The sequence below is a fragment of the Callospermophilus lateralis genome, chromosome 20, assembly GCF_048772815.1.
Source record: "Callospermophilus lateralis isolate mCalLat2 chromosome 20, mCalLat2.hap1, whole genome shotgun sequence".
NCBI lineage: Eukaryota > Metazoa > Chordata > Mammalia > Rodentia > Sciuridae > Callospermophilus > Callospermophilus lateralis.
The window spans coordinates 558,391-573,385 of record NC_135324.1 but is presented as its reverse complement, the minus strand read 5'-3'; the positions used below and the strand labels follow the sequence as shown (position 1 = coordinate 573,385).

General features: G+C 44.7%; 1 protein-coding gene across 1 annotated transcript in view; it reads left to right on the top strand.

Annotated features, from left to right (window-relative positions):
- Positions 1-1,232: 1,232 nt before the first annotated feature.
- Positions 1,233-14,995, top strand: part of LOC143385608 (uncharacterized) — a 30,026-nt gene continuing 16,263 nt past the window's right edge. Inside the window, exon 1 of the mRNA XM_076841101.2 lies at positions 1,233-1,329. Within this exon, the coding sequence (XP_076697216.2) occupies positions 1,327-1,329 (3 nt within the window). The 5' untranslated portion in view covers positions 1,233-1,326. The remainder of the gene's footprint in view (positions 1,330-14,995) is intronic.

The window sequence follows — 14,995 nt, the reverse complement described above, 5'->3', positions numbered from 1 at the left end:
CGCTCTACCACTGAGCCACAACCCCAGCCCTCAACTGTTTGTGTGTGTGTGTGTGAGCATGTATGTGTGTGCGCATGTGTGTGTGTGCATGTATGTGAATGTATGTGTGTGCGCATGTATGTGAGTGTGTGCATGTATGTGAGTGTGTGCATGTGTGTGAGTGTGTGCATGTATGTGATTGTGTGTGCATGTGTGTGCATGTATGTGAGTGTGTGCATGTGTGTGAGTGTGTGCATGTATGTGAGTGTGTGCATGTGTGTGAGTGTGTGCATGTATGTGAGTGTATGTGTGTGTGCATGTATGTGAATGTGTGTGTGTGTGTGTATGTGTGCATGTATGTGAGTGTGTGTGTGGTGCTGGGGATCAAACCCAGAGCCTCGTGCATGCCAGGCAAGCACTCTACCAACGGAACTATATATCACCAGCTATGTTTCTTCTTATTTTTTTTTAAATTTTCTTTTTTTTTTTTAATTTCTTTTTTAGTTGTAGATGGACACAATACCTTTATTTTATGTATTTATTTTTTATGTGGTGCTGAGGATCGAACCCAGGGCTCTACTAGAAAATTCTAAATTACTCTTGTGCCTTATGAATTGTTTTCCATTGGACATTGCTGCCATTTATTATTATTATTATTATTATTATTATTATTATTATTATTAATTATTCGTTTTACTGACATTGTTGCCTTAGAGGGTTGCTTCCCAGTTCAAAGTTCAATGTGTCTCCCAAGAAGACCAGAGAACAGAATAGTTAAATGAAAATTTTTACAGTAATTTTCATTTTTTAAAAAAAAATTTTATGAATAACCTATAGACGGATAGAATCCATAGATTGAAAGGACCCACATATGCAAGGTTCAAGCCAATGTCCTGCTGGTTGGGCTCAAGGAAATCGTGACTTAAAATAGCAGCAGCCTGAGGCTCTGGGGTGCAATTCCCAGGCCTCAAAAGAAAAAAGAAAAAAAGAAAAAAAAAAGCAAGCTGCAGCCCAACCCTGCCATTCCGGCCTCCTTCTTGCCTGGAGCGGATATCACCCTCCTGTCACTCAAAAAGGAGCCTCGCTGGGCTCAGGCTGGGGGAGAACGATAACTGACGGACGCCCTGTCCAATCAGAAGCCCCCGTGCTGAGCGCTGTCCAATCCTGAGCGCAGCCAGCGAGCACGGGGGCGGGCTTCCGCGCGCTGGGCCCAGGGCCTTCCTCCGAGTCCGCCATTCCTGCCGCTGGGCTCCGGGCTTCCCTCCGTGCGCCCAGGACCCCCGGGTGGCCTCTGCCGTGCAGAGGCCGAAGCTCCCCAGGGCAGGCTTGGCTGCTGGGCACCAGGAAATGGTGAGTGGGCAGCGGCACCTGGAGCCTGCACGGGGAGGCTGGGGAGGGAGGCCGTCCGGCGGGAGCGGCTGTGGCGGGAACCCGACCCCGACTCCGGGCGGCTCTCTGCGGCCACAGGCCTGAGCCCCTGGGGGACAGCGCCCCTCAGTCCCCCCTGGCCAGCCGGGTGGGGAGCGTGACAGTGGCGGAGACCCCTCGCGGCCTCCCCGTCCCCTGGGCAGCCTCAGGCAGGTGAGCGCGGCTGCCCGGCCTCTTCCCGGGCTGGGGTGATTGACAGGTGAGAAGGGCGTCCGCGTGCCGCCTCCCAGCGCTGCTTTTCCTGCAAGAGGGGGCGTCTGCGGGGCACAGGGTCCTCGGTGAGTCCTAAGGGAGGCACTTTTCGGTTTTACTTCCTTTGTTTTCTTTCCTTTTTTTTTTTTGAGGGGGGGGGCGGGTGCTTTACCCCTGAGCCACATCCCTGGGACCTTCTTTTTTTTTCTTTTCCTTTTTTAAAAATTTTATTTACAGACAGAGTGCAGCTAAGTTGCAGCGATTGGCCTTGTTATGGTCTGGTGCATACCGACATCGATTGCATATTGCAATTCAGGGATCTCATTTGGACCTGCCCAAGATTCACCTTTGGATTTTTGTTTAATATTGTGATTATTGTAATAGGAAAGTTTCATCATATATACTGTGTCAGGGGATGATCCCGACTTCTTTTTTCCTCTTACCATTGAAAGGGTTCTAAAAAAAAAAAAGAAAAAAGAAAAGAAAGGTTTCTTGGCTAAATTTACATATATTTAACTTGGTGGATGAATTTGGGAACTGTAGGCTTTGGTTCCTTTCATTCAAAATAGACTTGATTTTTTTTTTTTATTAGTGCATCATAGTAATGCATAATATTCAGGCTCATTTTCTGGTTGAATCCCATAAGCATGGAATATCGTTTGCTCCACTTCAGCATGCAGTATGTCCCTTTTCTCTCTCCTCCTATGTTCCTCTGTCTTCTATGTATTTAGAGTTTTTAAAACTACTGCTTTTGGGGCTGGGGTGTTGGCTCAGTGGTAGAGCAGTTGCCTAGCATGTGTGATGTACTGGGTGCGATTCTCAGCACCACATACAAATAAATAAAATAAAGGTCCACCAACAACTAAAAAATATATAAAAAAAAACCTACTGCTTTATAGATGCACATAGAGGTAGATGTCACTGTGATATAGTCATATATGTACATAGATTTTTAAAAAAAATTTTTTTTAGTTGTCAGTGGACCTTTTATTTATTTATTTATCTCTGTGCAGTGCTGAGGATGGAACCCAGGGTCTCACGCTTGCCAGACAGGCCCTGTGCCACTTAGCCACAACTCCAGCCTTGACATAGTTATTTTGAGGGCAAAATATTGTAAGTTACTTTTGGGGAAAAAAATTATCTTTGTGATGATGAGTTTTATCATCTATACGTGGGCTCTGTCATGGAGTCTTTTATGTGCTTCTTGTGATTTTATTTTCTCATAACTGCATATGATCTTTTTAAACCTGTGTCCATGGGAAACATCACATGCATATGGCACCTATGTAAGACCTAAACATGGTGTTTTATACTGTTTTTTAAAACTGAATAATTGTGACCAAAAAATATAGCTGGCCCCTAGTGACCATTTTCCCCCACAGTTCATTATTCATCGCTTCCAAAGGCACATTCTCTTGGACCGGCCCTGGGTTTCACGTGTCTGGATGAGTCCTGCTGTGTTCCTACATGTCACTGTGGTCAGATGTGCTGCAATTTCAGTGTCGTCTCTGTTTCTGTGGGGGAGTATCGTGGATCTTTATTAGCATCTATAGTTTCCACTGACAGATAATAATCACCTCATCTCCCTTTTGGGTTTACGAGAATAAATCTGTTTCATAACTTCGCCAATACTAATTTTGTCTAGGATGGGATTTCTAAAGATGTTGGATTTTTTTTTTTTTTTTAATGATTACTGAATACTTTGATGTCTCCTGTATAAATTGGCAGTTTGTTTCTGGCCTGTGATTTCTGGTTTCAAAGATTAGAAAAGAGATCCTAAGAGGCAGGTGGGGTTTGAGTTCAGGGGAAACAAAAAAAATGGATTTACTTTTGATGATTAAAAAAAAAATTATTTCCCTTTTTTTCTTCTCCTGGGTTATGTGTTGTAGGTTTCTTTTCTGTTCTATTTTTGGAGGTTATTTCAAGTGGAATTCTAGTTCATATTTATTTTTACAAATAGTTACCTATTTTTTTTTTTTTTCCAGTATCTTGTAAGCCCTTTAGGTGATTTTCTTCCTTGGGTCAGACTCGGACTCTGGACCTGGGATGTGCTGTTTTCTGTAATCTCCAAGTGTTTGCCCCCATTTGGAGTCCGCCTGGAGAGCTCTGTTTCTCAAGAGTTCCTTTAACATGAAAGAAGATAAACCAGTTTATCTTCCTAGTTTTTCTGGGCTGTCTTCTCTAGGCACTGTCTTCAGTATGGGGGAGAAACTACCATTTCTCCAGACTGGCCTCCCTATACCAGGAGCAAGCCAGCCCCTGTGGACCTTTGAAGATCCACGTGTTCTGTCTCGGGTGGTTCTGTGTGTGCTGAGGAGATGCCATTTGATGTCAGGACACCCGTGTTCTCTCATCTCCACAGTGGGGATAGTTTTGGAGGACACAGGTGGACAGTGCTCTCCACGGAGCCTACTGATACCTGTCTGCTGTGGCCCCCAGCTGACGGCACAGCTGGAGACACCAGGCAGGTACTCATTATTTGAGCACCACCTGCCACTCAATGGATTTTCTTTCAAAATCTTGTAATGACCTTGACACTGCAGGCCCGCCCCGCCGTCATCCATGTATACAGATATAAAGGTTAAGTCCTCCTTGCCTGAATTCCAGATTCCAGTTCTTAGGTGATTCAAGGTGGTGCAACTAACTGGGTGATTCTCCTTGTCCTGCTTTTACTCTGTGTTCCCAGTAAGAGTTCTCTGCTTAGAGGCAGAAAGGAATATATATAATGCATAATATATAATACATAGTACGTAATACATAGTATAGAATATATAGTATGTAATACATAGTATATAATACACAGGATCTAATACATAGTACATGATGCATAGTATAAATACATAGTACATAATGCATAGTATAAATACATAGTACATAATGCATAGTACATAATGCATAGTATAAATTCATAGTACATAATACATGTACATAATACATAGTACATAGTGCATAGTACATAATGCATAGTACATAACGCATAGTACATAATGCATAGTATAAGTACATAGTACATAATGCATAGTATAAATACATAGTACATAATACATGTACATAATACATAGTACATAGTGCATAGTACATAATGCATAGTATGAATTCATAGTACATAATGCATAGTACATAGTGCATAGTATATAATGCATAGTACATAATGCATAGTATAAATACATAGTACATAATACATGTACATAATACATAGTACATAGTGCATAGTACATAGTACATAGTGCATAGTACATAATGCATAGTACATAGTGCATAGTATGAATTCATAGTACATAATGCATAGTACATAGTGCATAGTACATAATGCATAGCACATAGTGCATAGTACATAATGCATAGTACATAGTGCATAGTATATAATGCATAGTACATAATGCATAGTATAAATACATAGTACATAATACATGTACATAATACATAGTACATAGTGCATAGTACATAGTACATAGTGCATAGTACATAATGCATAGTACATAGTGCATAGTACATAATGCATAGTACATAGTGCATAGTACATAGTGCATAGTATATAATGCTTAGTACATAATGCATAGTATAAGTACATAGTACATAATGCATAGTACATAATGCATAGTATAAATACATAGTACATAATACATGTACATAATACATAGTACATAGTGCATAGTACATAATGCATAGTACATAGTGCATAGTACATAGTGCATAGTACATAATACATAGTACATAGTGCATAGTACATAATGCATAGTACATAGTGCATAGTACATAGTGCATAGTACATAATGCATAGTATATAATGCATAGTATAAGTACATAGTTCATAGTGCATAGTACATAACGCATATTACATAATGCATAGTATAAGTACATAGTACATAATGCATAGTACATAGTGCATAGTACATAATGCATAGTATATAATGCATAGTATAAGTACATAGTACATAGTGCATAGTACATAATGCATAGTATAAATACTTAGTACATAATACATAGTCCATAATACATAGTATATAATACATAGTACATAGCATGTAATTCATAGTGTATATACATAGTATATAATATATAGTATATACACATGTACTGTGTTTATGTATGTGTGTGCATAGTACATGTATAGTATGTACAGTATATATGCACTGTTGTATGTGTATATATGCACATGTACATATATTATGTATTATATATGTATAGTACATGCACTATATATATAGACGATAGTGTGTATATACATAAACTATACATATATGTATGATACACAGTACTATATATGCACACACATAGAAATCCTGCTGTTTGGAATATGTATTGCTAACCAACTCCTAAAATAATAAGAAAAGGTGTATGAGTCATGTGGTGTGGTGGAGGTATTTGGGCTTTCCATTTAAACCCAATTCATTTTATTATTTGTTACTTATTTATTTTGGGGGAATCAGGGAATGAACCCAGGGGTGCTTAACTACTCAGTAACACCCCCAGCCCTTTTTCGTATTTTGTTTGGAGACAGGGTCTCAGCTGAAGTTGCTTAGGGCCTCGCTGTGGCTGAGGCTGGCTTTGAAACTCGTGTTTGTCCTGCCTCAGTGTCCCCTGGAACCACTGGGGTTTCAGGCATGTGTCACCACACCTGGGGATACCTGCTTAGTAATTGAAGGGGCTTTGGTCACGGAGGAAGGAAATGTCACAGACTGGCCATTAGGTCCAAGGCCAAATTACAGAATGAGGAGTTTAAGGCATTTAAGTGATGGTCTCAGAGCTGTGGGTAGATCTGAAGACATGGGCCCCGCCATCTTCTTTTCCTGCTGTCTGAGACCTGGAATGAAAGGGACCAGCATTTGGTGGGGAAAACCAGCTTCTGGAAACTTTCTGGTTAGAGCTCCCTGTTCCCACCCAGGGTAGTGTCTCTGCTGCTCCTTGGACCTGAGGAGAAATACTGGTAAGAACTGTACCCCTCGCCTCCAGCACTGGAAGGAGCAGTTGGGACCTGCATCTCCCCAAGGTCGGAGGGACCACAGCCCTGAAATCTGGGGTGTGGTTCTGCCAACTGAGATATCGGGAGCCTTGACGTGTCACTTCTGAGGGGACGGTTCCAGCAATACTTAACTTTTTTAAAGTAATATTTTATTGATCACGTAATTGGGTTGTTCCCCTGATGGTTATTCTGGGTTATGATACTAAAACCACTTTCCACTACTTATTTTTTATGTGAATACTGGAAAAATTTTGATGACCCTGGGCCTCACACCTTCTTACTACTGGACATGGCCGCCCTAGGAGATTGCTTCCCAGCTCAGTGGCCCCTCTGTGTCCACAAGACTGTGTCCTTCCGACCTCATCCTTTCCAGCATTTGGTGTCACCTCCTGTCACTCAAACACAGCACTCACTAGGCTCAGCGTGAGACGGTCAAGATATAAACCCTGTCCACTCAGGACTCCGCAGGCCAGATCCAGCACATGTCCAGGGACAAGGGACAGGCTTTGGCCATCTGATGTGGCTTTTTGTCTCTGGAGCCTACCAGCATTGGGATCCATCTCTAGACCCCTCTTTTCTGTTCCGTGGACCTGCTTTGCTCTGCTGTGCAGGTGCTGGGAGATCTACAGGGAGAACACTGGGCCCCTCAAAAAACAGTCAGTGTGAGTGCACGGTGGCTCTCTGAGACGGGGGCTGCTTGTCATTGGCTGGACCGACTGCAGTAGGGACTGGCAGTTGTGGTGGTCTGGACTCCCTGGGGTAATCAGGTAATCAGCTGAGCAGTGGGAAGATCATTGGAATCACAACTCCACGTGTTCTCTTCTTGCATGAGGGGGGCCGTGGTCTGCAGGGTCTCAGTTCTTCCTTCCCTGTGAGCTTGCTGTGCTTTCTTTTTTGTGGGGGATGGAGGTGCTGTGGATTAAACCCGGGGTCCTTCATTACTGAGCCACATCCCTGGTTCTTTTAGTTTATCTTTATTTATTTATTTATTTTTTTGTTTTGAGACAGATGCTGAGTCTGGCCTTGGACTTGTGCCTCAGCCTCCCGAGTGGCTGGGATTACAGATGTGTGCCCTCCCGCCTAGGTCCCCCTGAATGTTCTAAATGTAAGGGAAGCAAAAATGTCAGATCCAGAACCACGTCTCCCAGCCTGAACCTTTATACATCTGTCAGTGTGTTCCTAAAATGCCAGGTCCCTCTCACATTCCCAATGATAGTGTCCTCTCCGCACAAGACTGTCAACCATTGGTATCCCTTGCTACATTTCAAACGGGCACAGAATTTTTTTTTTTTTTAATTGTTTAACCCAGAACTAGATGAACCTTTTTAAGGCATTTGTTCGGGCTGGGTGCAGTGATACACGCCTGTACTCCAGAGACCCATGTGGCTGAGGCAGGAAGGTTGCAATTTCAAGGTCAACCCCAGACGTTTAGGTAGACTATGGGCAAGTTAAAAAAGACCTGGCTCAAAATTTTTAAAACAAGGGCTGGGGATAGAGCTCAGATTTAACACGACCCTGTGTGAAGTCCCCAGTACTACAGAAAAATAAAAAGCAAAGTATTGGCTTTCCGTAGATGAGCATTGCATGTGAGAGAAAGGTAGAGGAGAATCACTGGATCTTTGCAAAAATGTGTGTGTAAGTGTCATTTCTTTGCCTATCCTAGGCTGGACACCTTGTCAGAATGTCTTTGGGCTGAGAGTCCCTCTAGTGGACTTTATGTCCCAGGGGTCTCATGCCCTCTGTGATATTTTCCTGGTCCTGTTTTGGCTCTGCCTGACATGAGGATTCCACACCTGGCACATCTGAGGTCTCTTGCAGTGTCCAGCGAGTGTCCCCCTTGGTCCTCTCCTGTTGTAGAACAGTCTAAGTTTAGGGAGTGTGTTAGCTTTCAAAGAGCTCTCAGGCTATTTTAAAAATGGCTGTTATTAAAATTTATATTCTAGCCCCCTGTGAGCGGGTCTCTTGCTCCATATCCATGTCGTTGGAGGACTAGTTCTTTCACCTGTTCCATAGGAGCCTTTCCCACAGCTGGGCTCAGGCTGCAGAAACTCTCCTACTTGGCTGGGGACTGAATTCCTGATGCAGTTGGTTAGAACCCAGGCTGCCTGTGCTCACTGCAAGAAGGTGGTGTGAGCCTATCCTAGAAAGAAACGGGGAGCTGTGGTTTTGACCCCTTCTGCTTCACTCCTGGTGGGGATTGTAGCCCAGGGAAATACTCAGACATCCATGTGAAGCCCCTCCTTGGTGATGCAGGGAGATTTGCACATGCACAGTTGCCAGTGCTCCCCAAACGTCCAGGTTTAGGATGTAGTGCATTGGATAGCAAAAAGTGACGGTCCTTAACTTTAACTCTCAGTGCCTGAGCAAGTTCCTGTGGGAAGAACTGGTTAGGTCTGGAGCTATTGCTGGGGTGAGCTGGGAGAGAGGGCTCAGGCAGTGTGGAACTCCCACCTGGGCTGCCAGGGTGGGCGGCGTGTCCCCTGTTAGCTCTTTGGTACTGGCAGGACAGAAGACTGTGTTGGTAAATCCCTTCCAGGGAGGAACTGGGACCCCTGAGATTTCACTTCTCCTCTGCCCTGGTCCTGGGAAATGAAGTTAATGGGTCTTTCATGGCCACAGAAAAACACCACTTTTCCCCTCTGGTCTTGATGGTTGTATGTATATATATATAGTCCCTTCCTCTCTGTGCACCAGGTAAATTAAGATCCAAACTATAAGAAATTTAGCATAAGATATGCTCTGTTCATGATTGCAATCAGTCCTCCTCTCCACTGGGTGGCACTGGATTGGGGCATATTGTCCCAGTTGTGTGGCACATAGCTCAAGGCAGGACAAATGCCCACGTGTCCGCCAGCTTTTTCCTACTCATCTGATGATAGATATTTTCTCAATTGTCCAAGGTACACAGCCCCCAGAACCTTCCCTCTTAACATGTGCTTTTGGGGGTGCTGGGGTATGACCCTAGTCCCTCACATCGTCTGCACCCAAGCTCTGCCGGTGATCTGCACCTCCTCCAGGTCTAGTACCTGCGTTGATGTCGGGTTGTATCGTTCACACGTACCAATTGCTTTTCTTGATATGGTTGTATTTGTCTGAACCTTTTTTTTTTAATATTTATTTTTTAGGTCTAAGTGGACACAATATCTTTATTTTACCTTTGTATGGTGCCAAGGATTCGAACCCAGTGCCTCGTGCATGCTAGGCGAGCGCTCTACCACTGAGTCCCAACCCCAGCCCCATGTGTGGATACTTTTATTGCAATGATCTAGGGGCTGGGGCTGGGGCTCGGGGCAGAGCATTTGCCTGGCACATGTCAGGCACTGGGTTCCATCCTCAGCGCCACATAAATATAAATACAAAAAAAATAAAGGTATAAAAATGACTTGTAGATACATATGGCTGTATCTGTGGAATCTGCTCTGTGTTGGGATTTCTTGATCTTTAAATTACTGCAGTGCCATAGTTTTATAACATAGACTTGTGCCAGGTAATGAGAGCTGATTGATCAGAGTTCATGGCTAATTTCATATCTATTTTAACGTTCCAGCAGAATTTTAGAACTTATTCCTTTGGTCCCTGATTCGATTAAAAGTAAAGTATGCTGGAATTTTGATGAGGTCTTACTCTAGATCAACTTGGGGGAAATGGTCGTCTTTCTTTTTATGGTTGTTTTCCACGTTTAATGCTTGTTTTATTAACATTTCATGATTTTCATTTTGTACAGTTATATTTCCAAAACAGTTGGCAAAGTAAAAACAACAAAAACCAAACCCAAATCATGTCTGTGTGGTGGAAGGATGAAAAATTCCAGTAGAGTTATCCCAAAGCGTAATTGAAATACTGGCTCAGTGTCTAAAGGACAAAGTGGCTGGTCTCTTCAATTCTTGAAGACAGAGTTTCTGTTATAATTAACTGATTCTTTTTTTTTAAAAAAATTATTATTCTAATTATTCTATATGACAGTAGAATGTGGTTCAGTTCATAGTACACAGATAGAGCCCAATTTTTCATGTCTCTGGTTGTACACAGAGTCATACCATTTGGGTCTTCATACATGTACTTGTGGTAATAATGTCCACCTCATTCCACCATCTTTCCTATTCCCCGCTGCCCCCTCCCTTCCCCTCCCTCCCCTTTGCCCCATCTAAAAATCCCTCCATTCCTCCCATGCTCCCCCATTCCCATTATGGATCAGCTTCCACATATCAGATAAAACATTTGGCCTTTGTGTTTTGGGGATTGGCTTACTTAGCATGATATTCTCCAACTCCATCCCCATATTCCTGCAAGTGCCATGATTTTATTCTCTTTCAGTGCTGAGTAATATTCCACTGTGTACATACACCACAGTTTCCCCATCCATCCATCTACTGACGGGCATCTGGGTTGGTTGCACAATCTAGCCATTGTGACTTGTGCATTCTTGATGAGTTATCATTGTCTCAATGGCAGGGGACTTCCTGAGAGGTTTGTCCTGAGTTCCACTGCAGCCCGTTTCATGATGAGGGCGACGCGGATTGTCATGAATGACAAGAGCAATCGTGTGTGGCCTCGTGGTGTTTCTGTCAGAGGTGGACTTCGTGTACACAGTGCCCGAAGCCAGTGGCCTGGGCGGGTAGCAGTCTGTGCCATCTAGTCTCATCATTACAGTCAGATGTTTGAAAAATGGCAGTCATCCTAGAGTGAATTTTCCAGAACGTGTTCCCATCAAGGGAGACACCGTGTAGACGTGCCTCTATGTGCCACTCTGTGGTGTGTCATTGACGTCGTTCTTACCTGTCACATTTCCCAGGGCTCTTTCAATTTCAGGTGACACTGGTGATTCTTTCTGTTCATTTTCAATATTTGCTAACTTTGCTCTTTGGCTGAGGACTTCCTTGACTCTTATTTTTCATAAAATAGACTTTTTTGCAAACAGTTCAGATGCACGATTCGCTGAGAAATTCTTCCTTCTTTTCTGGGTGCACTGACTGAAGTCTGTCTGTCTCCCTTTTGACCCTCAGCTTTAGACAGATCCCCTGTCTTGCAGCCTTGGAGGTCAGAGTCACCCGCAGCAATCTGGACACACCTTAGGAACACCCTAAGCTCATGGGAAGGGTGCTACTGCTGGTACCCAGATTCTGTCTCCTGCCCGCTGGGTGACCTTCTTCTCTTCCTCTGCGTCCCTCTGCTCACCCCCTGGCCCTCACAGGTCTTCCTCCTCAGCCCCTCCCCACGCTCCTTGTCCCCTCCTGCCCAGCTCGCCTGACCCTTCACTTCTCACCCAGGCCCTTGGCACTGATGGACCGCGGCCTCCTGGCCTTGTCTGAGGTGTCCCTGGGGCCAGGTTGGGTCTGGTGTGGACTCTGGCCCCAGTGTCCAGACGGAAGGGTCCTGTGCTGCAACTGGGGGGGTCTTTCCCAGTGGTCAGGAGGCAGTGGTGGCACAGGTAGAGACCCCCATAGCCTCTCTCCCACTCTGTCTCGGGGAGGAATTTGTGGTCCATGAAATGAGCCTGGGTAGGTAGCACCATGCCATGCCCCGAAGTGGCTCTGCCTTTGAGCTAGCCACCCCGGGCCTGGCTATCCCCATCACTCACATCTTGGTGGCCATTAGTCTTCTTGTGTGTGTGTGTGTGTCTGTCTGTCTGAGAGAGAGATTTTTTTTCCTTCCTGGTGAGTATACAACAGTCTCTGCTGGCTTGGATTTTACCTTCCTTAAACAGAATAGCTCCATACTCACATGTGTATTCATTTACATATTTATTTGTCATTTCAGTGTGTCTTCCTCTGTGAAATCTTTTTTGAAACTTCTCATCCGTGTTGTACTCTGTTGGGACGTCTTCCCCACCCTCCCCCAAATAAATGGACAGTACTTTGAATATTCTGCACTATAAGTACTTTATTAGAAATGTGACTTAAAAACATCTCCCACTCCAGATCTGACCTTTGAACATGGGACACACAGTGACTCAAAATGACAGTAGTAGGATTTTTTAGTTTTTCCATTTTTTGGTACCAGGGATTGAACTCAGGGGCTCTCGACCCCTGAGCCCCATCCCCAGTCCTATTTTGTACTTTATTAGGAGACAGGGCCTCGCTGAGTTGCTTAGGGCCTCCCTATTGCTGAGGCTGGCTTTGAACTCACGATCCTCCTGCCTCAGCCTCCTGAGCCGCTGGGATGACAGGTGTGCACCACTGGGCAGAGGACAAAGTAGAATTCACAGAGGCAAAGCCCTGGAGATTTACATGGTGCAGTCTTGGAAATAGGAAGTCACAGAATCCAAACCTGGAGTGCTTCTGAACCCCAGAGATTGCAGGTAAATGCCAGAGCCCACACACCCGGTGATGGAATCAGCAGGGTCCGCTCACAGGATGGAGGTCACAGTAACAGGGGTGATCTAGTTGACCTCCACCTGGTAGAGTTTCCCAGAACCTGGTTAAAGGCAGAGCTCATTCTTGCTACCTGAACAGGGCTTTGTCCCCTGCTCTGCCTCTGTGTCTGACTCTGTCCACTGAGCATCTTAGGTTTGCTGATCTCTGAATTTTCTCAGTATTTGAGGCAGTATCCTGTGCAGCTCTGTCTTTACCCCACTGTTTTGGGTCCCAACCCCTGTCTTGCATAGGATGCCCCACCTTTCTTCCTTTCATTGTCCTTGGGGGCTGCCTTTTCTGAAATTCTGGCAAATTCGGTGACCAAGGAGAGGCTCAAGCAATTCTATGTGTGATCCCCCCCCCCCCCCCCCGCAGTGGCAAAGTGAAATTTTTTTTTTCCCTGCAATTAAATTTATTTACATGCGGTGCTGAGAATCAAACCCAGTACCTCACACGTGGTAGGCAGGTGCTCTGCCACTGAGCCACCACCCAGCCCCAACATCACTACCTTGTCAGAAGCTGCAGTGCCCTGGTCACAGGGTGTCTTCAGTCTAAAGTTCCAAGCCTCTTTGGAATGTGAACTGGGTGTTAGGCCCTAAAGGACCTTCCCCTCTTGGCCTTAGACCACCTGTCATCATTCACACCTTAACAAAAATTCTAAACTAAACACAGCATGGTTTCTATTTGCATCGAACCACCCTGATCTACATTAGGCGGGGGGTTTGATGCTCACATCAATTTCCTGATGATGCTCCTTCTAGTTTTGGAAGTTGATTTATTTTTGGAGATTGGGTTATTTCCTCAATTTGGAGATTGGGTTACTTCCTCAGTTCTACCTCCTACTAGATTGAGAACAGAAAGGTTTGCTGCCTCGTGTGTCTGTCATCCTTTGGGCCTGGGGACATGTGTTTGTGGCAGCTTGTTGTCTGGGTTTGTGACTTGTAGGGACTACGGTTGGCTGAGGAGGATCTCACCAATATTTTTGCCTTGGTCAAGGTAAAGGGGCGTTGGAAATTGCTTCTGTCTCTTACTGTCTCCTCTGGGTGTGTTTTTTTCCAAATGAGGCATGAGATAGAAGTATCTCTGAAGTGGATATTTTCACGGTAGGAATTCATTCATAAGCTATTAGAAGCTGCAGGTGAGCTTAGAAAAGTAACAAGATTCGAGATCCGTCAGTTGTTTCTGTACATGAGAAAATAAAGATTCAAAATGAAATTAAAAACAATCTTAGTGACAATCATATCTGCCACAGTCTGGCTGGGCACAATTCAGGAGCCACTTGTCAAAAGAAATGAACTTTATTTTTAGAACCACACACGCCAAACAAAACAGCTCCTCAGGAAAACCTTCAGAGTCCAACTGCCACCACGGGCTTCCCACAAGCCTCTCCACCTCCCCCACTCCTCATGCTCTTGAGGCCGATTGGCTGGGTCACATGGGCGGAGCCAAAAAAGTCCCCCAATGAGTAGCTCCATGGTCTGAAAGGGCGGGGAAACAGCCCAATGAGCATCACCGCAGAGGAACCAATCAGTTGGCAGCTAGAAGTTGCTGGGGCCACTGTGAGCCAATCATCAGCTGGCAGCTGGAAGTTTGCTGGCAGCTGGAAATTTACTGGGGCCCCTTCGGCTGTGGCTCTCAACACATATCAAAAGCAGAATACTTAGGAATAATTTTTAGAAAGTTGTGGAAACCTGAACATTGAAATCTAGAACACATGGCTTCTTTTTAGAAGATCTAATAACATCCCTAAATCCCATACTTCTTTTTGAGGGCTTTACCTTTGTCACAGAAGACACATGAGAATGTAAACTGTGCAGTGGGCGCACTTTTCTAAGGTGATCATGGGCAGGACTTGGTCAGCACTCTCCCACCCCATCTGCCCACCCACAAACACCTCACCCCTTCCACCTCACTTGCATTTGACCACCCAAGTCCACACCAAGTGCTCAAGACGCAGCTTGCTTGCAGACAATGTGCATGTCAGGGGCCCTCTGGGGGTCCCCTGGCAGAACTCCATGACAGCCTGGGTAATGTAACATGACCTACTGGACACTCCAGATCAGTTGAGTGTGTGGCAGGT